Source organism: Lates calcarifer, linkage group LG7_1 (assembly GCF_001640805.2).
Source record: "Lates calcarifer isolate ASB-BC8 linkage group LG7_1, TLL_Latcal_v3, whole genome shotgun sequence".
Classification (NCBI taxonomy): Eukaryota; Metazoa; Chordata; class Actinopteri; family Centropomidae; genus Lates; species Lates calcarifer.
Genome location: NC_066839.1, coordinates 20,865,404 through 20,892,281, shown reverse-complemented (window position 1 = coordinate 20,892,281; position 26,878 = coordinate 20,865,404). Strand labels below are relative to the sequence as shown.

Sequence of the window (26,878 nt, the reverse complement as noted above, 5' to 3'; positions counted from 1 at the left end):
AATCTCTATCTACAGAATAATGTTTCTATGATTGTCTCTGACAAATCTGACAAAATCTTTTGTGTTTGAAGTGCATGTGCTTTTTCCTGTTCTCTTCTGCCTTTATCTCATTTTGTGTGAAGATGTGGACGACAGATTTGACATCTTTCAGGAAGAAGAGTTTTAAGACTCAATAATATGACTTGATGGAGAACTGTTGAAATTTGTCATTAGAAAAGTAAACAGGTCTGATGGACCTGTTTAAAGCCAAGCAGACCTGTATGCTGAGTAATCCTCCTACAGTTTGGACATTTCATACGGGTGCATAAATATGCGTGGCCCTACACCGCTCTATTTCTGTGGGAATGGGGAAGTGAAATAGAGTCCAAACGCCCCCACCACCCCCCACTGCCTCCCACCGCCTTCCACCTCCGTCAGTGCAGCGCAGCGTGTCTGTGTGTCTCTGAGTGTCTCTGTGTGTGTGTCTGTGTGTCTCTGTCTCTCTCTGTGTGTGTGTGTGGAGGAATGGGAGGGGAAGCATGTCCTGCAGCAACCCTGGTGCTTTGTGTGCGTGCTTTGTTTACGAGTCTCCTCTGTAGCCCTTTCCACTGTCCCAGCTTCCCCCCCCCCCCACCCCCCCCCCCCCCCCACCCCACCCCCGTCACTCTCACCTCCCGGCCTCCTCACTGTTGAGAGTTTGTTGTGACGAGCTCGAGCAACTGCTTGAAACAAGATTATGACAGTCACACAGGATGTGAAAGAGATCAGAATAAGTCAGCTTGTCACATATACCATCTAATGATATCTGGTATAGTTGGTGATGTTGACATTGCCTGGTGTGACTGTGATTGTTTGTTCCTAAATCACAAGCAAAGAACAGTGAAAGCCACAATGTATCTTTTTGAAGCTCACTTCACTTGACATCTGCCGTTCCCTCAGATAACCTCCAGTGGAAGGCTGATGAATGGACCATGACTCAGTCTGGGCTGTTGCCCTGACAGGTGAAGTCTGGACTGGGACTTTTATGAGCTCTGTGAGCTGCAGAGGTGAGAAGAGTTCACCAGATGAGATGAGTGAGGAGCAGAGGCTCTGCTGAGCCCTGACAGTAAACTGTACTTACACTGAAAAACAGGTACCGTGAGATACCTGAGATACTTAAACACTCTTTTCACACTTTCAGTACAACTTCAGAATGAATATTCATAAATTATAACAGCTACTTTTCAAGCAGTTGTTAGACATTTATATGACGGTTACAGTTTACCAGGTGGAATTTGATGTTGTGGTATAATTAAATGAATATACTCGGGCTAATCTGTTTTGTAGACAGATGTAAACAAGCTGCTATTATTGTGGTGCTTTCAAAGAGATTTTGTTATTAACAGCTTTTCCTGCAGAACATGCTCAGTGTCATAACACAGCCATCAAAACGCAGTTGAAACCAAAGTTCTGTGTAACGCTAGACATCTAAACTCTAAACTCTAAACATCGGTCAAATTTCCAAGCCTCTGCCCCTGAAGTCATCTTTGTTTTTGGCTAAAACCACGACACTGCTCTCTCATGTCTCCCAAAGCTCCAGTTCATAGTTTCAGGTTTTATATTTTTTTATTAAATGATGGATTTCATCTAAAATACATGAAATGACAAGTTAGTTTATGTATAATCATGAGCTGTTTCTGAGTAAGTAGAGTGTTAGCATAAGCATAATTACTCCACAGCAGTTTAACTCCCAGCCTGTGGAGGGACAGTGATACAGAGCTGTTTATTCAAGTCAACTGCAGTAATTCTGCTCTATCAGTTGTTAGATACTGGACAAACTGTGAGCTCTGTGTGTCTCTTGTTATTGAAAGCAAACAGCTGAAAATATACCATGAAACACAGTCCACCTTGTCTTGAATTGAATCCAGTACCACCTAAACCAGTTTGCCGACACGCTGCCAGGAGCCTGAAGTGGAAATGTTTTGCTTACCAAACTGAGCAGAAGTCCTAACAGACAAACCAAAACCCCAAAACCAGTGCAAGACTGTCCAAGTCCTCTGTGGTCATACATGATTGAAGACTTTTCCTGTTTGTCTTGTTTTGCAGCGTGGCTCAGATTTTAGGTGTTCAACACTGACGATATCTCAAAGTCTGAATTCTGGACAGGTGTCAAAATGTAATCGCTTGTATTCTCTCAGCTCAGATCCTCATCGATCAGGGATCCTGAGAGAGGCTTGTGGCCTGATGAGATGTGGAAAAATGATACAGTCAGGTCGGTGGTGTAACCAGATGATACTCGCAGACATACAGCGGCTGAGGCGGACATGTGTCCGCAGTTATTGAGCTCATGTAGGCTGCCGGTCGATGGCTGGCTTTACATTAGAGCACAGTGAGCGGTGAGCTGGGCCGTGCACAGGGAAGTAGGACATGAGCTGGACCTCAGCATGAATGGAGGGCAGGAAGAGCAGCTGATCAGGGTTGAATAACTTCTCCTGACATGTGGAACAGCACCCATTCATCAACCGCTGGAATACAAATCACCTGCCATCACATCATCCCTGAATGCGTGCTCTTATCTCGCTGTAGTGTGGAGAGGTTCGGATGGGCTCCGCATCAGTCAAACATCCCTCTTCTTCTTCTCCTCGCACGTCTGCTTGTTTGTCTGCCAGCTCTTGGCTGTTATTGTCAGAGTTGGACACTTGACAATAACATGACAGTTCTGTTGTCCTGCTTCCCTGACTTACTGGTGAAGGAACAATACATTTTTGTCTCATCTCATGTCAAATTAGAATTCTGTTGATTTCTGACCCCAGTCTTGTTTTCAGAAAATCATAACTGTGTGTCAGAATAAGCTGCTGCACACTCGACCTATGAGCTGGCTTCTTTCAGGAGTCTGATTAGTTAAATGTGGAAAAGGACTGGATGGCCAGTCTGCATCCAGTAAAAGATCATGCTGCTCTCTGGATTTGGACCTTATTGTGACCTTGAGTTTTGGCAGTTGTTTCTACAGCATCAGTAATAATAACATTTCTTTTACCAAATGAAGGGCTGGGATCTGATAACATCAGTTTAAAAAAAAAAAGGCTTTGACTCACTGTAGCTGTGCACACTTTTCACTCCTTTTACCTCCAAATACAGTGGTTTAAAGAATCTGCAGTAAAAAGAGACTTAGAGAGACAGCTCAAAACCAAACAACCAAAACATCCTCACTCTGTAATGAGACCTGACAGTTAAATAACAGCAGTACTGTCTCACCTTCAGTCCTGGCTGTCTTCCATAGTGTTATTGTCAGCTCAGTCATGAGTTAGCACTTTGTTGTTTACTCTTTGTGACTGTCTACGTTTTATCTGTCTACATGTGTATGGCTTCTTTTTTTTTTTTTTTTTTTTTTGGATCGCCCTGTGGCCTGCAGCTGCACACCCAGCCAAGCCAGATGGAATGATGGAATAATGATGGGAAAACAGAGCTCAGGTCCCAGTGTGATGCTTTAAAGCTATTAAAGGGCATGAGGTTCAGGCCCAGCCTAGCCCTCTTTATGTTAATGTCTGCAGGATTCTCCACAGTGAGCAGTTCCTGAGTTTGTTCCTGATCGGGGTGGGGGGTGGGGGTTAATGCAGTCTGTGTGTGGTCATGTTTGTTCCCACCCACTTCAGCAGATTAGCTACTCAGTTAATGCTTAGCAGAGCAGAACGTCCAGGGTCTGTGTGAGACTCATCCAGCGCTCAGGAGAGAGATTCATCAGACGCTGTCCAGGACAAACCTGATGTATTTAACACTTGCTGCATGGCAGTTTTCATAACTGTGACTGCATGATGCAGATTTTTTTTTCATGATGGAAATTTAAAGGGCAAAAATAATGAAAGATCAGGCAAAACCCAGTATATGCTTTAACATGAAGCTTTTTATGTTTATTTTTGTCATCTGGCCAGTCTGGGCCATTATAAATCCACTGAAGGATTAGGCAGCTAAAAATAGCCTCTTATGATAGGGGACTTAGTGCACAGTCTGAACCATAAACAACCAAATGGCAATCTCTCCTCGGCCCTGTCTGCCAGCATTTCAGGGAGTAATTTGTGGTGTGCAGAGAGGTTGACCTCGGTCAGGAAACTGTGGCAGGATATAGAAGGGCCATTTAGCCCTGTTTGGAGCTTAAGAGTGGCCCTCTTACAGGCCGTGTCTACCGTGTGGCAGCTGCGTGGCCGCAGACGAGCTAAATCGCTTAGGACGCTCATGCGGAGATGTGCATCAATCATGCCTTCCAAGAACTGTGTGCCACTAGAAAAGCCAGTGTCCTCCCACAGACCATCGTCCAGCATGTCATTCAGCCAGCGCTGTCTCTCATCCGCAAATAGCAGCAGCTTGCGTCTGTGTTTTTTTTTTTTTTTTCCCTCCAGAGGTTTCTCAGGGCCCATCTGAGAAGAAGGCTGGCTTCCTCTGTCGGTCAGCGTAATGTTTGCTCTGCACTTGGTGAGAGTGGCAGATGAGGGTGATCTTTGATATGCAGTGCAGGGCAGCAGGACTCTGGGTATTTCTGCCACTGCTCAACTACTTCTGTAGTTCTCTGACATGTGGGAGATGTTGGAGTCACAATGTCAGAAATTCTAAAATAATAATGACTTTTCTAACACAAACAGCACAGTTATCTGTACAAACACTACAAACACCTTTGATATCATACATTCATTTGATTCACTGTTAACATGAAAAATATTGATTAGAGCAGCTTTAATGGAAAAACAGAGTGCCTCTCTTATGCTGATTTTAACACTAGCTGATGGGAAACTGGCTCTCTCTCTCTGAACCACTTAAAATAAACCATTTGTATATGAGTAAGATTAATTCCCCTTTGATTGACTGGTGAATAAAACAGAGCCTAAAAAATTTCCCTCACTCTCTCTTTTCATGTTAGCTCTGAAAGGGAAATTTACACACAGGAAAGGACTCAGAGAAGGTGAATACTTAATAGCTTCTGTCACATCAACATATCTCTGTAATATATCTTTGGTTGTTTATCTTTATAGATAGAGATATGAACATTCAGCGTACTCATCAGTCAGCCTCGTTCCTCTTCGTCATAATATAATGACACTGACAAATAGAAGCACAGGCTCAGCTGCTCTCACAAGCTGCAGAGGCATTGAAAAGGCCAGACTGCGACAAATGATGAATGACTCTTTATTTTAAATTGGATGATAAACAGTATGTTGAGTGTTCCTCCTTAAGTCACTGTCCTGAAAAATCTCCTGTTTAAGTGTGAGAAAATATAAATCACACGAGGAGAGGATCGATATGTGAAAACAGATAGTCCAGCTCTGACTTACTGTGCGCTGCCTATAGATATTATTGGATTAGTCATTTCCAGCCGTGATGGAAAAATCAATCGCGCATCGCTCAGAAAATTGTCATCCAGTATATACCATGGTGTCTGCACTGTGCTGTGGTCTGGATCTCTCTACCACAGGGACTCAGAACCTCCTGTTTGCCTCTCTGCCTCTAAGTCTGCATTTTAATCAAAGACAAATCAATAACCCCAAAGATAAATATTGATCTCTTAAGAGACAAGACTGCAGGTGAGTCATTTGACCAATGGCTACACACACAAACAGCAGAGAGGCGGCTTTGTATGAGCTGTCCATGCCATCTGGGTGTAAACGTCTGTTGTTTATGAGTAAGGAACAGGAAGCGATCACCAATTACCACTTTCTGAATAACGCCTCACAAGTAAATTTGTTGACATGTTGAATTCCACAGTCAGAGATGTGGTTTCACCATTTGATAACACTAGCGTCCTTTTACACCAGTTTGCTTCAGAGGTAGTTACCTAGGCTACAGATTAGTAACAAGGTGAATGGCAGGAAACAGGAACAGGAAAGAGTCTTCACTCATACACAACAAAGTCAGTCAGTAAACTCACTGTCCTCTCATCACCATCACTGCTTTAGCTTGGAGATTCTGTTGCTGACCAGTTCTATTAAATAAAATCAGTTGGACACAGACACTCTCTCTCTCTCTCTCTCTCTCTCTCTCTCTCTCTCTCTCTCTCTCTCACCCTCTGTTGTGATTTGGTGTTATATAAATAACATCTGACCTGCACAAATGTTTCATATTTTGGCTCCAGTACTCAGGACTGGGACCCACGCTGCTATATTTGTGTCCCTTCACTCAGAGTGCAGCATCATACTTTTCTTTTCTGGGAGCTCCGCTGTCTCTGGTTTGTCAATAATGAAATCATTATGATGTGTTTCTTTAATGTGATACAGTATAATGAAGGAGAGCTAGTTACTGTGAACTGATAAACTGGACATTCTGTCAAAGTCCAGATTGGCTGGTGGACTGAACTCAGTCAAGGACCGACTGACTGGCAGGCAGCTCCTGGTCTAGATACTAACCAGCAGCCTGAGTCTACCTGAGTAATAATTTGCAATTTGCATTTGCACCGATGTCACCTTCACCTGTCCAGTAGCTTCAGTTAGACCGTATATGCCTTTTGAGAAGTGGCTCCACAGCCAGATATTTTACTGCACCTTCTTTGCACAATAGCAAACAGTAAATCTAGTTAGTAAAGATAGTAAATAAAAACTGTGTTGTAAAGCACCTTATTAACCAGATGTGTAGATTATATTCCACATTGCTAAGAGGAGGAGACTGGCTCAGTTCTGCCATAGCTAGCTATATCAGTGGTATTTGTGATACTGCTACTTTTGTGATATTGCTACATATCTTGGTATATTGGTTTTTATAGTATAATGTACGATAAATTTAGGGTATGAACACGACCCAGCAGGGACTGTAGCATGTAGACTGTATGTCCATGCTGGTTGTGTTGGGCTGCAACCATGGGTCAAAATCCAGAACTGCTTTTATGTCCCAATCTGTCCCTGTTTACTGGAGATACACACACTAAATCATTTATTGGTTCTGTGAATCTACATGCTGAGCATGTTCTTAATGAATCATTTTTGACTGAGGGTGTTTCCACACTGAGTCAGAATTTACTGTATGTAGGAGATATTTACATAAAACCAGGCAGGTAGTTATATCCTTTCTTCTCCCAGCTCAAAACTGTAATTTTGTGGATTGGAGCTGTGTCATGTGTTCACTTTTGACCAATGAAATCCATTTAATGGTGTTAGTGGCAAAGCAATGCATACATTTGGCATTGTTTCTCACGCTTATAGCTGTTATTATTATTATTATTTTACTTTTCTTGCACATTTTATTTAAGACTTAAACAGACAAGAGCCAGGCTGTTTCCCCCAGTCTGACCACGTCCTGACTCCAGCTCTACTGACCTTTTTACTTTCAGAAAGCAAATAAGATATTTCCAATATTTTCTCACATATATCTGTTAACTACACATCACAGTATCTCAAAGTCTGTTCTCAGAAACTTTTCATTACCTAGTAAACTCTTGTATTCACACACAGTATTGTCAAGTGTTGAAGATTCTTCTGTTTGCACTTGTACACTAAAATGTATCAGTCTGAATGTCATCATGTGAAAGTGCTCAGCAAACATGAATAATCAAATTGCAACACTGTGTGTAACAGATTGCTCTAATGGCTGTGTAACACAGCTGGCCCACCCATGTCAAAATAAATCATAGACTGGATCCAAATGTAATAATTACATAGGGAGGGCTTTATGACTGAACGCTCTGCTTTTTTACTGCCAGCCTATGGCAGAGACAGAAGTTCAGTTCCTGGAAAACTGTGGCTTGCAGGTTGTGCAATTAGAAAAAAAGAAAACAGAAATGCTCTGCAGGCATCACAGACTGACTGCACACTATATCAAGTTCTTAAGGATTTTTAAGGAAGATATCTTGAGCCTGTTGTGTTCAGAAATGTATCTAAGACCAGATGGATCTTATTTTTTCACAGTATTAACCAAGTGATCGAAGCCAAGCAACAGCTCAAACATGTGACACACTCCTCACAGGTGATACAGGTCCTTCTCCCTGCAAATATTTCCACTGTGACTTGTGATGTTTGGGCGTGCGATGGGGTCCAATCATTAAGCACCACTTTCTTTTCTCAGTTTGAGTCATCAAGACTGCTGCCCAAAAGCCACTAAACCACACTCTGTGTCACATCTGCGCACACTTGAAACCATAACCTTTCATTCTGTGCCCTTGCAGATGATTTGAGGCAGTCAAGTTTTGTGTTGACTAACTATGACAGAGTTAACTGACCTATGATGCACTCTCTGCACAGATGCTGTACAGTAGATAATGTCATATAAAGATATATTGTAAGGGGTGCTTACAGTCTATGCAACAAGCTGGTGTTTAAATGACACAATGCTGAATTTATGACTTCCTTTGCTACCCTATCTCTTAGAAATCACATTTAATACAACTGAACAGCATTGGACAAATATGTTTTGTAAGACTTGTTTTGAATGAATGAAGCCACATATTTGGTAACAGAGTCACAAGGAGGCGGCTGGGCGGATGGCAGGTGTACAAGATGGACACCTGTCACACCAGGGACCAGAGTTTACATCCACAGACCTGTCTGTGGTCAGGTTTGGGCAACGGAGAACATGTGATCTTTTCTCTCTATTAAATCAGACCAGGATCTTTCCCTGGACTTAAAGCAACATGTAACTATTTAACCTTAAACTCTCGGCTTCAGACTCGGCTCACTTTGGTGAGCAGGAACATTACACTGATACTAAATGTAATGTAAATGAACAACATATCCTCATGATGTTGGTAGAAAACATAATCCTGAATCAATATCTGAGTAAAAGAGAGAGTTGGCACAAACACATCATGCCCCTGATTCCACGTTGCCAACATGCTGCATAAAATCTCTCTGTGTAAAAGGGGCTTTCAACACCAGAGACAAACTTCCTGTCCTGAATCATCATGTTAGATTGAGTCTTGGAGTACTAATTGACTATGGTTAGGGTAAAACTGTGGTTTTGGATAAATAGTGAAGAAGCTGACTCATTTGTAACTATGTGCTCTCAGTTCACTTACCATGAAAACACTAATCATGCTTCAGTAACCAGGAGCACATCTTTTAGAAAATATGTCGACAGTGGAGGCTCTACAGATGTTGTTCTTTGTGTCGATCAAAAACGCACAATCTGGTCAGCGTGACCTTTCTTATAGAAATATTTGCTATTGAAAATGTGTTGTGCTGTATGTGAACATTTTAAGAATAAGTGGATAGGTGTGGATCTACTTATTTGACCTTCCCTCACTTATATATATGTATAGCACTGGCCTAATATAACTACTTCACATGATGATCACATGATTATTGGGTCTACTTTTGAGGTATTGTCACATAATGTCAAAAACTTTTTGGGTCAGTGGTTATGGTTATGGTAAGGGGCTAGGGAATACATTATGTCTATGACAAGTACCCACAAAGATAAGTGTGTGTGTGTGTGTGTGTGTGTGTGTATTTTCATCCTCACATCACTTCCCTAATTAGCTCCCTCTCTCTGTGTGTGGCTGCCGCTGCCAGTGGGTCATCTAACCTGGTATGGCTGTCCTCTGGCTGGGTAATGTGAGTGAGCTTCTAGCTTAGCCTCAAGTGTTGGAACATGTGAATGTGTTGCTGCCCCTCCCCCCCATGCCCTCCGCCCTCCCCTCATGCCCCTCACACTGGCATCACTGCAGACGCAGTAAACTGACAGCAACGGCTGTTCAGCAGATCCCCAGACGTGCGCTGCCTGAATGACGTTTAGGTTCTTGTGTCACCTGTCTGATTACCGCTTAAGCCAGGGATGTAAGAAATACAGTCACCCTCGTCAGACTGTGGAGGATTACTCTCTTAGTATCAAAGACACATTTAGTCATGAATCATAAGAACAGATTTATGTGGACTTTCCATGCATTGGAGGTTATTCTGTGACAAAGATCGGCTTGTGTCTGAAATTTCACAAAATAAAATGTTGTACTGTTACTGAGGCAGTAAGGAGATGGACTATCAAGTACAGGTTTGCATGGGCCCACTCAGTTAGGAGGAGGGTTGGGATGGATGGAGGACTGCTTTTTGTTTCCCATGTCACCTATAGTTAACATTATGTCTTTGATCCATCACTATTTCACAAACCAAAACCAAAAATGATCTTTTCTTAAACCATGACAGTGAAGGTCCACGACCTGTGCTGCGGTTTAAGTTGAAAGACCAGTTAGAAAACTATATATTTTGGTTGCACATCATGCTGCTGCCAGTGTTGATGGTCAAGTCAACTACAACATGGATCAAGGTCAAATTGTCTTAGGTCCCTTTCAGAGTCCAAAACTTAGATAAGATAAGATTGGATGAATATAATGAGATTTAATAGTAGATGAATAGGTCGATGCTTTATCACTTTATCATGTTATCATGGCACTCTGCTATAGTTTCTATCACTGAGTGTGCGTCCACAGATGAACTCGCTGGATGACTTTTATATTCCATATAACCTTATTTTCACTCTGTTATTACTAAGGAACTTGTAGGACAGCAGCCTTAGTTGTACACACATCTACATGTTTCAATCCTAATCCACGTTATCTGGATTGTATTTGTTGTTATGACACTGTTATACTGTTTGTGCCTCCTCAGATGTTTACCTGCTTCCAAGAGCCTCATCCACTCAATGCTTCATGTTCCTCAAATGAGATTTCCAAACAATCAGGGTTTTTTTTTAGTCAAAAGAGGAAATACTGGTGTCACTGTCAAACATCTGGTATGAATGACAGACAGCTGCATGTCTCTTTTATGACTGTGAAGGAAGAAAATGAGAACTGCAGACTGCACTGTTAAACAGGCTTGTTTGTGAATGGTTGAAAGGCAGCTCGGAGGGAACTGCTCACGTGGCCCTCCAGTCTTGCATGTGATCTTTTTAACGGCAGTTACAACTGCAGAACATGATGTGTCAATAACACATAAACAAATAAACAAGAAAGAATTTGATGTGAAGAAGCATCAGCGCGGTCCAGCTTTGAGTTTTCAGTATTCAGTCACATCAGGAGATGTTGGCTGTCATCTTCCTCACAGCCTGGCGTTGTGGCCTTTTGATCTTAGCTGGATATTTTTTACAATTGCTCCAGTTAAGCTGATTATGTTGCTACAACAACAGAAGCACTTGTATGTAGTGGTGAAACTTGAGATGTCGCACACACGAGAACAATGTGAGAAAAACTGCTTGTGTCTTTGCCATATCAACAGATTTGTACCCTCCAGCCCACTCAGCCATACACACATGATCACACACGCACACGCACATGCTCTTGGCTTTGCACACACACCCACACACACATACATGCGTACAGACGTGGCTTTTGAAGGTTTTGACGTGGGCGATGCCTCTGTGTCAACTCTTTCCTGTGGAGAGACTTTCCACTTGATTTTTTTTTTCCGTGAGTGCTCTGAGCATGAGCTTTTTTGTCAAAATGACGGTTACTTTTTTTTTTATGCAGGCATTGAATCTGTTGTTTCAAATAAAGGCTTACACCCCACCCCCACCCCCCAACCCTACCCCACCCCCACATATCCTGATCCAGTCCATCAAAGGCTACTTTCCCTCCTGCTATTGATGGTTTTGGGGTGTTTCGTTTTCTCTACTTGCAGACTGAGGTGTCTGCAAACGCTAAACTTGTTTCCTTGTTGATTCAGCCAATTGCACAGGAAGAGGTTTAGACAAACAGATTATTGTGTGTGCAGGTGTACCTTGTCAAAGTGAATGTCAAGCATGAGGTAAGAAATGCATTGAGTATCTGCCATCCTCTCTAAAGGCTGTCAAAGACTTATTGTATATTAGTCCTTTGTGGTCACTCTGGTGCATGTTGCGCTGTAATGAAGCACTTAGATTTAATCTGAAGCTATGATGATGTAAGATATTTGTTCAAAGATGAAATTAAACGAAGACAAATGAGTTGTCACATCATCTGAAGACTGAGACAGAGCTGAGACAGAGCCACTTCGCTTCAGACATTTGAAACATCGAGTCCGGTCTATAGATAACCCCAGTGTTTCTATCACATGTGCAGCATGTTACCATATAAGACAGCAATATGACTCACCCTGCTCACTGACCTACTATGTGGGAAGTCATGATTCATGCAAGCTGCATTTAAGCAGGCAGGACCCAAAAATACTCTGGTATGCCATCACACATACAAAACTATCACACACACACACACACACACACACACACACACACACATACCTCATTTGCTCAGTCATACTCACCACCCACAGACACTGATAGGCTCGCTGCCGTCGGTAACATACAGTGAGAGACATTAGAAAGTTGTCAGAGCAAAGACTGGAATAACAAGATGACTGGATCTGTGCTGATGCCTTTCTGAGGTAATACCAGTGTATGTCAACAGATGATGCTTTCAGTGTTTGACTTTTTTGGTTTCTGTAACACCGTATTGAAGGCAAAGATCATTTTAAGAGAGAGAGAGAGAGAGAGAGATATTTTTAAGTCTAGTCCTATGCAACAGGTAACCCCAGTGAAACTGACTGTATTTCAGTGATTCTGATATCTATCTTTGATAAGTAAACATGACTTGGCTTCTTAGTGCACTGTAGCTCTGGCTAGTGTTGTTTGTTGTTTGATTTTATTCTTCGAGGTGAGCATTCAAGAGTGATTAGTCAGCAAGATACATCTATAAATAGTGTCTGGAGTGTTGTCATGTTAAATACGACTGAGGACATGTTGTAGAAACCTGTCCTCACACTCCTGGTAAGAGTGCTAACCATCTGTTTCAACATTTTTGCACCTCAGTTGTCATTTTGTTGATCTCGGGGACAGAGGCAGCCAAAGATTTTTCCCTCCCTTTTCACTCCTCTGTCTTGATATTTTCCTGAAGTCAAAGACATAAGCATTTTAATGCAGATGTTGGCTGCTCTGATAATGAGTTTCTTAGTGTGTAATCCAGCTGTCTTTGATGGTTTCCATGCGGATTGTGCTCCACACTAACTGTTCCTTTTAAAAGGTAAATCTTCTCTGTTGAGTATTGATTCAGGTGGTTGGGGGTCACTGCCTGGACCTTTCCATTGCTGGGAGATGAAGTAGCTTTGGTGTTAATTAGGACCGATTGCAGATAGATGCAAGTTTGTGCAGCACTCCAAGTGCATTCTGGGGAGTGCAGATGAGAGCTCCCTCCCTCTCTCTCAGCCAGTCCCATTCATCAGTGTCAGCAGAAGGAGCACCGTGGGATGGTCTGCCGCCGAGTTGCACCCAGGGGACTCCAAACTAACCTAGGTTACTCCAATCACCTGACCATACTAGACCTGAGCGTTGCTAAGGACTTCACATTCATTTGGTCCAGCGGGTACCTCCTCAGGACAGGCACTTTTATTAGATCTGGGACAACAGACGTAGAGTCCGGTTGAATCTGGTGCATGAATACCTCCTCTGCGTCGAGTGTTCCTGGTCAGGAATGGATGCTGTGTTGTCTTTGTCCAGGCCCCCAATCAAAGCACAGCAAAACAGTATTGATCTCTATCTGGAGCGAATAGCACTTGATCCATTTCTAGATGGACTTGAGTATAATGTGTTCAGTTGTAGCCTGAGATAACACTGTTGTAAAAATTTAACAGGACACATTTTGCACACTGTGCAGTGATGGACCTGTTTTTTTGCTTTTATGAAACTGATGAATTACTGAATTTTTTTTTTCCAGTGTGATCAAACATGACATTATGCTTCCACATTCCTCAGTATGCAATCAGCAGAGCCTGGCAAGCATCAGCTGCACATCTCAGACGTGGCTGTCTTGCATATATTATCTCAGGGATCAATATCAGCAACCCAGTGACCTTCTGAAAAGCTGTTCAGCTTATCAGCAGTGTGGAGATTGAGGAGCCGTCACCATTGGATGTTAGTGAACCCTCTGTGGTTGGAGTGGAAAGTCCCACAAAAACTGCACAGCTTTAATCGTGTCTTGAAATCTTAAACGGAGGATTTAACTTCAGGGATGGTGTTATGTTGCTCACACACTGATGATGTTCTTTATTCAAACCAACACTCTTTCTTTATGGTGTGAGGAAAATAGCTGAATGCTGAACTCATTCAGACACGTGAAAAAGACCTGACTTAGTTCTCTTTTGTGTTTCAAGCCACTTTATATTTTGAATTCATTACTCAGTTGCTTCCTAAGTTACAGTTTCTTTGTTGCAATGCAGAGACACGTCAGTGTTCCTTCCTCTTACCAAGAATGGCCTCTCCTGCAGAAATCATTTATTTGTGATTGAACTGTGTTTGCTGAATACTGGCAGCAAGATGGAGGAGTTGTTTTTGTTCAATGAATACTGTTCTCTAGGAGTAGGATGCAGCCTGAGCAGGATGTTTGGTCTGTGACAACAACAGTTGCAGGTGAAAACCACACTGAGTAATTAGAAAATGTCATTTTTCAGGAACAGGAAAAACAGCCTTGTTTTTAGTCTTGATGACAGTGCACATTTAATGGGTTTTGCAACATTGTGAAAAGCCACAAAGGTCAGAGAGTTGTGTCAACCCGCAGACAACCATTCAATCCTACTGAAATTACAACATAACAGAAGTAACCTGTATGTGTCAAGTGAAAAGCTTGGACCAGAACTGAAGTCAAACAGTTTTTATATGACCAGTGATGATTATTCTGGATAGTTGAATTCATTTCAAATGTATCAACAATCATAATCTGTTAACATTAAGAGAGAGTCTACACAATCAGTGTGAAGCAACAAGAAACAGAGGGGGGGTGTAATTGCAGAATAGCCAGGGAGACATTTGAAGGAAGTAAAGAGCTCTAGTGTCCATCCTCATTAACACTTTCTATTACAGCCCAGATAGAGTGATCCCTGTTTAATCAATCCCTGTACCTGAAATCCCCATCCAACACTTGTAATGAACCATTAACATGATTCTGATGATCTCTGCAGTTTGTCCTGCAGAGAAGCACTACCCTGTGTGTGATTAGCACCACCTTTTGATAAATATTATAGCCTCCTTTTGGTACTGTAAATGTATGATGTACAGGGCTGTGTGCCTGGATATGCACCATATTTTTCAAGTTTATGATACCATCGTAAATATGAACTGAAATGTTTTTTTTTTTTCTCAACCTTGTAAACAAAAATCCCATGAAATTCAAATGTAGTGTTTACAGATGATAAATCCATTTTAGTTTTAAGTCAGAGCAAGCTACTCGCTGACAGCCAGTGTTGGATGAACAGATGACATACTGCTGCTTTACTGAGAGATGGAATATGCATGGAATATGAAAGATTAGTGTATTTGTTAGGCAGGCTGGTTAAATAAAAAGATGCTGCTAACCATGACCAAATCCCAAACCAAACAAACCCTGTACTTTACAGGGATCCACTGGGTTCCGGTTTGGGCAGCAGATCCTGACTTTACATCAGCAGAGTCAGGATAACGATGCCTCCGCTGCTTTAATTGCGTTACTAATTCCAAATCCAAGGTGTTCATTCCTATGGGCTCACAAATGCGCTCAGTAAATGTCATGGCAACCGGCCCCACACTGTCACAAAAACTCATCTGAGGGTATGGGGAAGCAGATAGTTTCACTTGAGGAAATGAAACCTCCCCAAAAAATGTGTGTACGTAGTATTCAAAGACAGTACATCACAGTGTGTGTTTTGTTGCTGTTGCATTTATTCTGTTGGCTAACGCTGTCATAAAGCAGACCTGTGTGTGATATTAATTTGAGCTTTACATAGTGACACACACTCTTAAACTTACGAGCTATTATCAGCATCACCGTCCACGTTGACATTTGCCACTTTGTACAGCACCGGGGGCATTTGTTACTGTGGCTTAATTTGATCATTCCAATTAAAACCATGCTCCTGCTCAGTGTAATTACAGTCATCTGGCAGAAGTCCTTCTCCTCTAATTCTGCACAGTGACACAGTGTTCACCGTGTAAGTCTCCCTGTGACTGTATTGGCTCGATGGATAATGTTATTAGACTGTAGCGGCAGTGGTTGAGACTAACCTTGTTTGTTACGAGGAGCCACAGGGTGCATTTGTATGTTGTCACAATCATGCTGTGTAAGATGTTCCATGGGACAACATCATCCCACAGCTCGAGAGATGTTAAATGTAAAAAAGTCCCACAGTAAGTTGAGCTTTAAACCTACTGTCTGTAATTATGGTATTTACAGTAACTCATCATTTGCAGCAGGTGTTCCTGAATGTCCTGAGGCATTAATCTGTCAATGATGGCAAACACATCACATATGTTAATATTTCAGTAACAGATGGAAAGAATACAATTTAAGAACTGTCCATGTTAACTTGCTGACAAAGCTTCTGAAAATTTAATCTGAACATTCACACATTTCATAGACATCAGTGTAAAAAAAAAGAAGCAGCTGCCACTCTCTACTAAAGGATAATACAATTTATTTCAACTTTGTTCTTATTTTTGTGGTCTAGACCACATTTCAATTAGTTATGATGAAAATAAAGATATTGTACTCATTAAGTTAGTTGTTGAGGTCTCAGAATAGGGACAAACAGTATTTATTTACCCAAACTGTTGTAAATATCCATAACTAGAAAACTGTGCAGGGGATCCCAACTGACATTTCAGGTGTGCATCTGACTATCTGACGAGCTCAGCAGCAATAATTTAAATACAGTCAAAATCGACAGAACGATCTCCACTCAAGGTCCTCTGATCTGCTTGTTCTGGAGCTTTTGTCTGTATCACACAGTCTTCATCAGTTAATGAAAATGAAGCTGTGATGATCATTAGCAAGATTTGAACACCTACCATATCACTACAACTGAGCAAGACCGTGTAAGATAAGAAGCCCCATAAGTACATTATCTTATTATGGACCTGCTGTTCCCAAGAAACCGTCAATCTCAAATACCCTAGTTGTAATAACTATAATCATCCTTATATATTCCTCTAAAAGTGTCCATGTCTGTTTGCTTTGATATTTATGGCTGAAAACATCCTCAGAGACTCTGTCCTGAAACTGTCTGACCACTGACTCAGAGGAGCGGTGCCATTCAACACACTGTACAGTAGATGGTGTCTGCTGGTTCTTGAGTGCAGTCAGATTCTGAATCTAAATATATTTTTTACTTCACTTCAACAAGACAGGGAACAAAAAACAGTGTTAAAAGAATTGACATTGTTTTTCACCTTTGTGCTGTTTCAGACAATCTATGCATATAGAAAACTAATGGAGAGCAAGGAGAGGAGTGCGTTGAAGAGCTTCATGATTGTTATGATAGGAGCAATCATGACTGCTGCCAGCGGGGGCTCAGAGTTCGGCCCCCAGAGACTTTCCACTCTCTCTTCTTTATATAATCAAATCTGTCGTGGCCCAGCCCCGCCTCTTCCTTTCACACACCCTGCACATCATTCTGCTGAGGCCCAGCGAGAGGGGACACACATCACAGACACACTGTCACACATTACCACCCCACCCTCCCACCCCTCCTCCCCAAACCAAGACCACGTTATATGATACAGTCAGAGGCTGACTCAAACATCCTGCTGCTTTTCCTCTTCAACTCACTGATCGCCTTACGTCTTTTCCTCTGTAAATGCTGGTGTTTTCCTGGTCCTCAGAGTTGGTCTGGTCTTGGTTCTGCTTTTGTAATGAACTAATGAAGGATAAGAGATACTGACTAATTAACTAAGACTAGGGTTGGGCTGGTGTAAAAATTTCAAGCTGTTTTGATATTAAGCCAAACAACAGACCAGACTGGTACATCAAATCTTATTACTAGGTGTTGCACTTGACTCAGCAGGTGCTTCTGAGTGAACAGAGAGTCCATGAATGAGAGTGTAATGACTCCACTCCACTTGGTAGCGGTAACACAGCTGGTTTTCTAACCGCCAATAAACACGAAATAAGAAGGACACATCCTGTTTTTATTTCTCACAACCATTCAACTTAAGTTTTCCATAATTGTGTTGAAGTAAAAGGCCTGGTAAACTGTTCCCTGTCACTGTGAACCACATCTGTGCAGCAATGGAGGCACTACAGACCAGCTAACTCATTACAGACCAGCTAACTCGCTACAGACCAGCTCACCACTGACCAACTCACTACAGACCGGCTAACTGTTATAGTCTTGCTAATGTTAGCATTGTACCAATAAAAGGTTTTAGGCACACTAAAGTGTGACAGGATGTGCTGTCGACTTGTTGACTTGGTGAACTGTTCCTGTTCCAGATGCTAGTTTGCTCTTCTGTCCTCCCCAGGTTCAAATCCCATCAATTATTTTCTGATGATTGATTGTCTTCTGTAATAGTTCCTCGTAACTCAGCAGCATAATACATAATACATGTGTCTCGCTAAACTTAAGTAGCTTGTGTATTGCATGTGAAGGCTGAGTTAGTTCACTTGTTTTACATTTGTCAGCTAATAACACTTGTCTTATTATCTAACTTATTATTATAAGTTATTATCTAACTTATTATCTAGTGTTGTGTTGCAAATCAGAAGTTCCATTCATTTTCAGTTAGCTTTGTTGTTAATGCAGATATCAGAGAGAGAAAGGGAAAGTGAGAAAGCCCTGGGCCAGGCAGGGAAAAAGAAGAGGAGTGAATATGAACTAGAACATAGACCACATCCTTCTAATTTGACCATTGTTTTAAACCAGTTTCTCCCATCACTCCATGTATTTGCTTGTTTGTTTGTTTGTTGTTGTTGTTGTTATTGTTTTAAGCAAAGGTGTATCACAGTGGTTGTCAGCACTGGAACCAGAAAGAAATAATTCATCCCATGTGCAAGACCAAAACTAGACTTGTCACAGTGTCACAGTGTGTTCCATAGAGTTTTTCCATACAGGCATCAGAGAGACAGATAGAAGAAATAGTAAGTGATGTGTTTGGATCAACAACACTCATAAGATGGATGTAACTGTTAGAATACTATGATTGTACTGATCATTTTTCACCTTTTATTGTGTGCGAGAAAGCACCATGCAGGAAATGCAGAGAAGTGGCGTCCCCACCGCTTTCCAAATCCAACCTACACCCTCGCGCAAAACCACACCATAATACACTCGACTCCACAACAAACTGCTGTTTTCACATTCACGTTTCTGCGCAGATCAAATAAATGGCCGAGTGAGTCAATGAGCTCTAGAGATGCTGGTGGGTGTATTTCTGATCTTAGGACAAAGCCAGTCTAGCTGTTTCCCCATGCTTCCGGTCTTTATGCTAAGCTAAGTTAACCACATCCTGACTCCAGCTCTGTACTTAACACACAGACATGAGGCTGACACTGATCTTTCCACTTCTGTCTCAGAAAGTAAGTAAATACATAATAATTAGACCATTAGAAATGTACGGCTTGGACAATTTTGTGCTGAATAGATGGAGTAAATGTCATGTCTGACTATTAGATATGTTTAGGATATAGTCAGTGACTGTCAGCTTCTGCTTCAGGTATATTTCTCTAGCGAGAGCATGACTTTTGTTAAACTAAACAAACCAAGTACAAAGAAGCAACAGAGTGTGTAAGTGAGGCTGCACTGCATCATGTGCTAGGAAGGACTACAGTGAGGCTACGGCAGGCACATTCAGTACCGGCCCTGCATTCACACATGACGGCTATCACTTCCTGATGTTACCTGCAGCTCCTTCTCATAGCCTTCTGTACGTTATGGCAGAGTGTGGGCTGCTGTGCACACACACGCTTTAAACACTGCACCTTGGCTCCACAAGCATAATTGCTGTAGTGGCGAGTGCAGAGTTAATGGGTCTCCAGCCACATTAGTCTTCATCATCTTCCCTCAGATCAGCAGGCTCGCTCCGGGAGAAGCCAGTGGGAAACCCTGAAGTCAGCTCCAACCGCTGCTGGAGAGCAGTCATCATAATCACACTGCACTTTTGATCTGCACAAGAAAGTTAGCAACTCACCAGAAGGTTGGCAGCATCAGTGTTAGTATGGTAAAAAGAGCTGCTGTCAACAACTGACCCTGGAAGTAAAAAAAGAAAAATCTTCTGCATCAATCAGCACTTCTAATCAGAATTCTGCTGTAACCTGCTATTTTGTGATGTGTGTGTCTGGGTATGTGTCTGTCTCTATGAGTATGTTTGTCTGTGTAAATGAATACACTTGCAAAGTCTGTGTGTGTGAGTGCCATGTGTGTGTGTGTCATCCTTGCATTTTCCTCCCACTGCAACAAACCATCTGAAGTCCAAGTGAAGCAAATGTGCACTCTGGGGTAGAAATAGCATGTTTGGATTGCTCTGAACCTCACAACCGCATCTGGAAACATTATTCTTGGAAGACAGGTCATTATCCTAGGAAGCCAACTGAGAAATGTTTGGTGGAAATAAGCAAACTCTACAACAGTTTGAACCAGCCAGAACCACAGGAGAAGTCTGGACTGACACAGTTGTTCCACAACATCCCCCACGCCAGACTGTGTGTGTGTCGTAGCAGTACACTGCTCCAGTCAAATCATTATTAGTCACAGGTAAACAACTCAATCTACCAGTGCCAATCTACCAGAACTTTAATGCAATTCATGGTTCAGTGTCACCTCATAAAGCCTCACAAAGCCACAATTTTCACTTCCTCCATCGTGGTCAGGGCACAGTACGCATTTGCATGTGTCAGACGTCATTTCTAGTCGGCCATACGTGAGATCGTAGGAGATTAGAGAGTGCTCTCCTCTGCTGAGACGTCAGCATGATCCCTTCTCACACCTGATTGGACAAAAGCACAGCTCACTGGGCTGTTATTAGTCTTTTCCTCTGATTTTCAATCATGCTGGTTGTGTCTTTGGCTGTCACCCAAAATCACTTTTCTAATAATGATAATCAGTTTCTTGAGGTCAAAAATAAGTTATGCACTTACTGACTCATCTGCATATTTCATTTGGTTCATAAATGGTCATGACATTTTAGAGTTTTAAAAGGTTACAAGTTGCATCATTAACTGACACACTTTTGTAGTCTGGCTTTCAGCTCCATTTATTGTCATTGTTAGGGATCAGCAATAGATGATAAATTAACTCTGAAAGCTGTCCCTGATATTTTGCACAATTAAAGCAAAAATGTAATTTGTATGTAGTTTATGAGTTGCTACATGTAAGAAATACTGCTCTAGATACTTTCCCCTCCAGCATTGTTCATCTCTGCATTCAGTCCAATAACCAGCTCAGAATTTAAGTTAAAGTACATTAGTGTGATTTCACTGCACTGAGTGAAGTGGTCAGAAATTACATCTTCTTCCATCACTGCTCAGCTTAATTCCTCGAAACTGTTCCTGAGCTGGTCACTCAGTCACAGACCCCTGGGGGAAGGTGGCACTCACTAATGCGGGACTCGCCTTTTGTAAAACTCTGCTTTATTTTGATGGAAGTGCAGGAAACTGCAGTTATGCCGTGACAGTGCCAAACATCTGATGCAAGTTTTTTGAAAGAGGTATAAAGGAAACGGGTGTAAAGAGCAGGATTTGTAGTTGTGGCACATGGAAACAAACAGTTGGCCTTATCCCATTTCACTCAGCACTCAGTTGTAATTTTGTGGGTATTTTCAACTGGATTGATTAACTTTGGGAGGAAAAACATTTGCCCATGAAACCACAGCCAAATGATCAAATACAGTGTTTAGAGATCGTGCTCCTGTATTCTCACCCTGTGCCTTCCCCATTTACACACAGAGGAGCTCTTATTTTCACGTGGTGGGAGTTAGGTTTATTCACAGGGTGAAGACACCCCTCACTCTCCATTTTCACACTCAGAAAAGTAACATGCACACACTCGCACCATCTCAGGCACACACCACGTTTCCTGAGGCGTGGAGTGTGGGGTGATAAAAGAATTCTGGATGATGGAAGGAGGATTTTTGCTTTGACAAGTGACAGCACTCAATCACTGTGTTGAATTTTATTCACTTTAGGGAAGCTCCATTTTCAGTAACACTTCTCTCGCTAAGCATTTTTCACACATAAAAGTATGAGTCAGTGAGAGCTTCAGTTGCTTAACTGTGATTTGATCAATATTAACACCAGGAGGTGAAGGTGTAATGTGTTTCCCCTTGATGTACATTAATCACCCTGGTTAGGTCCATAAATAAGGAGGTGTCATTTAAATCTAGCACAAGTTATAAGACATGTAAACATACAGCAGTTTAAATTAATTTCTTTGTTGTAATGAGGAGAAATTTAATCAGAACAATTTCACAGTGAGGACAATCACATTTGTAATCACATTTTCTAGACCTTTATCATCTATCTGGAGGACAGTTACCTCAGGTCATTCATCCTGACATTGTTCAGTTATTTTCACAGTTATTCAGAGAGAGGCATCGTTAGCACTGAATATTGTCTAATGCAAGGGCCCTTTGCAAATTGTGTGTATGTGGTCACGGGGTGAGCAGGATGGAATGTTTGGCAGGAGAATCAGAGCCACGTGCTCTTATGTTCCCAGAACTGAGCTTTTGGGGTTGGTGTTGTGAAGGAAGTGTTGTGTTACTGCGACTGCAGCCAGGCAGCAAAGCTGGAGCCACTTGTTGATGATAATTATTTGTTTTAATATGCCTGAGAACTTCAGTGCAGTGAGTAGGCGCTGCTGTAGGACCTGGTCAGCTCTGTAAAGAGAATGGAAGCAGGGGTCTTACACCCACCAACATCTCTCAGGGATACTAATTAACATGTTTTAGTAATATATTCTGGTTACTGTACTCAAGTGTATTTAGCAAAATGTTGACGTATTCCTTTAATATTTCAGCTGATATTATCTGCACATGGGACATGCCTGTGTCATGCAGCATTTCCTTAACTTGAACTATTTTCATGCCTAAAATCAGCCTCAGTGCTGCCCTCTTTGGTTTCTGCTCCTGTACTTGTATTCTCTCCCTCCTTCAGCTGAGTGTCCACGTGCTCAGCATACCTTTACAGTGAGTCTGTCTTTGATTACAAACACATGTGGACCTCCTCAGTCCTTTCCTAAGGACTACTTGTTAACCTTTAAATGAAATGTAATTGGTATTTAAATATAAAAGGTGTTGTGTGTGTTTGTATGTGTTGATGGGATTGTCTCGCTGTAAGTGTGTAAACTGAAATGTGAAGACTGTTTTCAAAGCCTGTACTTTTGTGATTGTGTCTGCGTGTGGATATTTTGTGTGTGTCCACGCTGAGCAGGGGCACGCACACAACCAGAAAAATCTTGCCATTTTTTTAAATGGTAAAGGGGAGTGAGCATGTGAAGCGGAGAGCAACAGTCAGTCAAACTTGTGCCTGGCTGCAGCAGACCACCAGGGCTGGTATCAGCCCTACGGTATGCGCTCACTGGGCTCAGCTGTAAGCTTACCCCCTTCTGTTGTGCTTCTATTTTCAGGGCGTGAGCGGAATGTCCGTGGATGAGAAGCCTGAAGCCCCCATGTATGTGTATGAGTCGACAGTTCATTGTACCAATATCCTCCTCTGCCTCAACGACCAGCGGAAGCAGGATATCCTGTGCGATGTGACTGTCCTGGTGGAGGGCAAGGAGTTCCGCGGGCACCGGGCCGTGCTGGCCGCCTGCAGCGAGTATTTCCTCCAAGCGCTGGTGGGCCAGGCAGAGAATGGTTTGGTCGTTAGCCTTCCTGAAGAGGTATGTCCATCTGAAATGCCATTGACTTTTAGACAATGTAACACTAACCACCCCCAACAGGGATGTAAAAGCAACATTAATCAGGCACTGTGCACTTTCCACCAGCACCCACAGCCACACACAGTGATGAACTGTGACCACTGGACTAAAGCCCTCTATCCACCCTCCACCTCAAACAACAAAAACCTGCTCAGAACACATTACAGCCTCATGTCAGTTATGATACAGTGTCATGGGTCCACTATATTGATCACATAAAAAAAACTAGAAAAGCAATCTGAGACTGCTTTAGGTGACCTTTAGGTCACCAGGACAGGAAGCACTGTCCTGGTGCAACACTAAATAGCAACTGCACCCAGCAACAGATCTGTTGCTGCTGTGGTCATCCTCTCCACTGGTGTCTCTTGATGTTTGATGAAAAAGCCTTTCAAATGTGTTAGGGAACTTTCACACCTGTAGTTAAGTTTTCATTTTATCAAATCAATGGAGGAAAAAGGTTGTTGCCTTTCGGTTCTGGTCCTCTTCAACAAACAAACCAAGAGTAAACAGTTGTACAGACTTTAACTGGACAGCTCTGCAAAGTGTCATCACACATCATCAGCATTCAGAAACCAAACTGACAGCAGACAGCAAACTGATACTGCACTTTAGCCTTGTGTTGTTCCAGTCAGGCCCTGAACATTTCAGTGAATGAATGTTTTTAATGAACTGATTGTAGTGATTTAGGACATGGAAAAGAACAGCTCTGAACATCACTATTGCACTTTACTGAACCTGATGTGAACATTTATCTTCTTCACACGTGTTTTGTAGTGCAGTATTAACAGAGGATAGTGTGTGGTTGCTGCATTTCACTCATTTTACTCATTTTTTTATTGTGTAACGCCTTAGATACAGAGTAGCACTCAAACACAACACACCTCTGTTTTGATCCTTCTCACTCTCTTGTTACACTGTAGTTTCTTGCATTAGGTGTTTAAACATTCAAACAAGTGAAGTGAATATACACTCGTTCTGTCTGAGTTCAAATGTGACTCACTAGTTTTAATGTCACCACAGAATGCAGCTTTGTTTGATTGTATCAGCAAAGTACACAAGCGCAAAATGGTGTGCTAGTTCGTCCAATACAGACTGAACTGCAGGGCTGTTATTTAGAAACATTTAGATTTTATAATAAATTATTTTGAGAATAGAAATAAATCTAAAATGAGTAGTAATGTGATTTTGATTCATTTTGGACTTTCTAAGGTCTCTTACCTGAACTCCATCAGCCCCTGTTTTAAATGAATATAACTTCACAGTGTCTCTTCACTGTTTGCCTTGTTATTTTTCTTTTCTCTCTTTCCAGTGCCTTTTTCTGTCAAATGGTGTCAGTAAAACAGTGTTTTAATTGATCTGTCACTCACTGGAGGATAAAGACTCACTGAAAGGTGTGAGAAAGTGCATTATTGAGCCTATAAGGCTGTGATTGCCAATTAGCACCTGTCAGCTGCCGAGGCTGTCGTTGTCGGCAGCAGGTAACGCTTCGCAGCAAGATCAACGCCACCTCAGGCTCAGCGATCGGCAGGTTCAGCAACACCCCTTGCTCTCACTCACCTCAGCTCTCGTGCTGTCGCTTTAAACTGTGCCCCTCTAGAGCTCCTCCACTGAACCCATGATGAAAGTACCCCTCACTCGTACACATTTACACATATGCATACATGTGCTGCTGTGAAAACTGGGGCACATCCCACATGTGCTGTGGAGTTGTGGCTCCTAGCTGGGGCCAGCATGCATTAATAAAGTAGCGCCTGTCAAATGACTTTGTCGCCATGCTCATTGAAAATGAAGTCACTGTCAGGTTGTCGTCTTATGTAAAGTGAGCATCACAGTTTTTTTTTTTTTTCTCCCCTAACTCAAAGAGTGACAGCAGAGGAAAGCTCCTGGATGCTCAAAGCAGCCTCCTTTTCATTCATTTGCTGCACACATGAATAATACATGACCTGCTGGATGTTTCAGGTGTGAGATGGAGTGTGTAAAATAACATCTTTCAATGACTTTCTCTTTAATGTGCCAGAGAGAGCGAGTTGGTACTACTGAGGTTTTAACCAAGCCTCCTTCCCTTTGTCCATCCACGTGCAGTTTGACAATATTTCACATATTTTTTTTATTGTTTTATCTAAATGGCCAAATAACACATGATGACTATACTGGCTTTATACTGGTGCAATGGACACATGGGGTAGCTAAATCATAATCAACATTATCATATACTGTGCAGAAATACAAATTTGTAACTAAGGGTTATTTTCATTAGTGATCAATTTTCATTAATGAATCATTGAGTTTATAAAACGTCAGTAATGATCATCAGATATGTCTGAATACTGGTTTCTTCTGCAGAACAAAAGGTGATGTCTTCAAATCACTTGTTTTTCCAACTAAAAATGAAAAGATATTCAGTTTACAGTAATGGAGGAGTGTGACTTCACTGATGTGGCCCAGTAAGTTTTTGAAGGTCCACTGTCATCCTTTGCTTTACATTCAGTGACGCATGCGTCATGTCTGAACGTTGTCGTCTCTCCGATGCTGGCGGGGGAGAGCTGGGTCTGCTCAGGCCCCCCGCAGCACCCTTAAAGCTCCAGGGACCTTTGTTGAAAAAAAGAAAAAGAAAAAAAAAAAAACGATATCTTCTGCCACTGGGAGAACGAGGTGGGAAGGGGGTGGGGGGGCTGGTGCAGATGAAATGTGAAACAAAGACCACATCCCCCACCACCTCATCATTCCTCTCTCATGGCCTCGCTGCCCCTGGGCTGGATGAGTGACATCATCTATATCTAATGTGACTGTGGGGCTTGCAAAGGGGCGGCCACTTTAATCATGGCGCTGTGTTGGCCATCACATCATGGAAACAATTGTGCTTTATCTCAGTGACGCCTGTCCTCTCAGCGGGCTGGCAGGGGGAAAGGAACAGAGGAGTACGACGTCCATGTTGGATGATGAAGGGTTCACACACACACACACACACACACAGACACACATACACACAGTGTTTATTTCTTGTGAGTGTAAAAGCAAAGGAGGACTGGAGAAAGGAAGTTCAGAGAGAGCCCTCCACTGGAGAAGAGCCGTGATCACTGTGACAAACGGAGATGATCTCCATATTGGAAATGTGTGCAGAGATGTGACTCAGTCCTCTCTGCCACGGTCACAGCCACTGATTAGTGAGCAGCGTGTAGCCGTTGTTCTCGTGAGGCTTATATTGAGAATCTGATGATTCTCACTACTCTACATTGGACTGTTCTTCCTAAATGGCAGCAGAAACCTAATTTATGTAGTTATTGGATCAGTGAATAATTTAGTCAACTTGAATGAATCAAATAACTGTTCAC

At 42.2% G+C, this 26,878-nt stretch overlaps 1 protein-coding gene across 1 annotated transcript in view; it reads left to right on the top strand.

Moving 5' to 3' along the window:
* bach2b (BTB and CNC homology 1, basic leucine zipper transcription factor 2b) overlaps positions 1 to 26,878 on the top strand; it is an 87,855-nt gene that overhangs the window by 34,619 nt on the left and 26,358 nt on the right. The window contains 1 exon segment of the mRNA XM_018699653.2: positions 23,253 to 23,507. Within this exon segment, the coding sequence (XP_018555169.1) occupies positions 23,253 to 23,507 (255 nt within the window).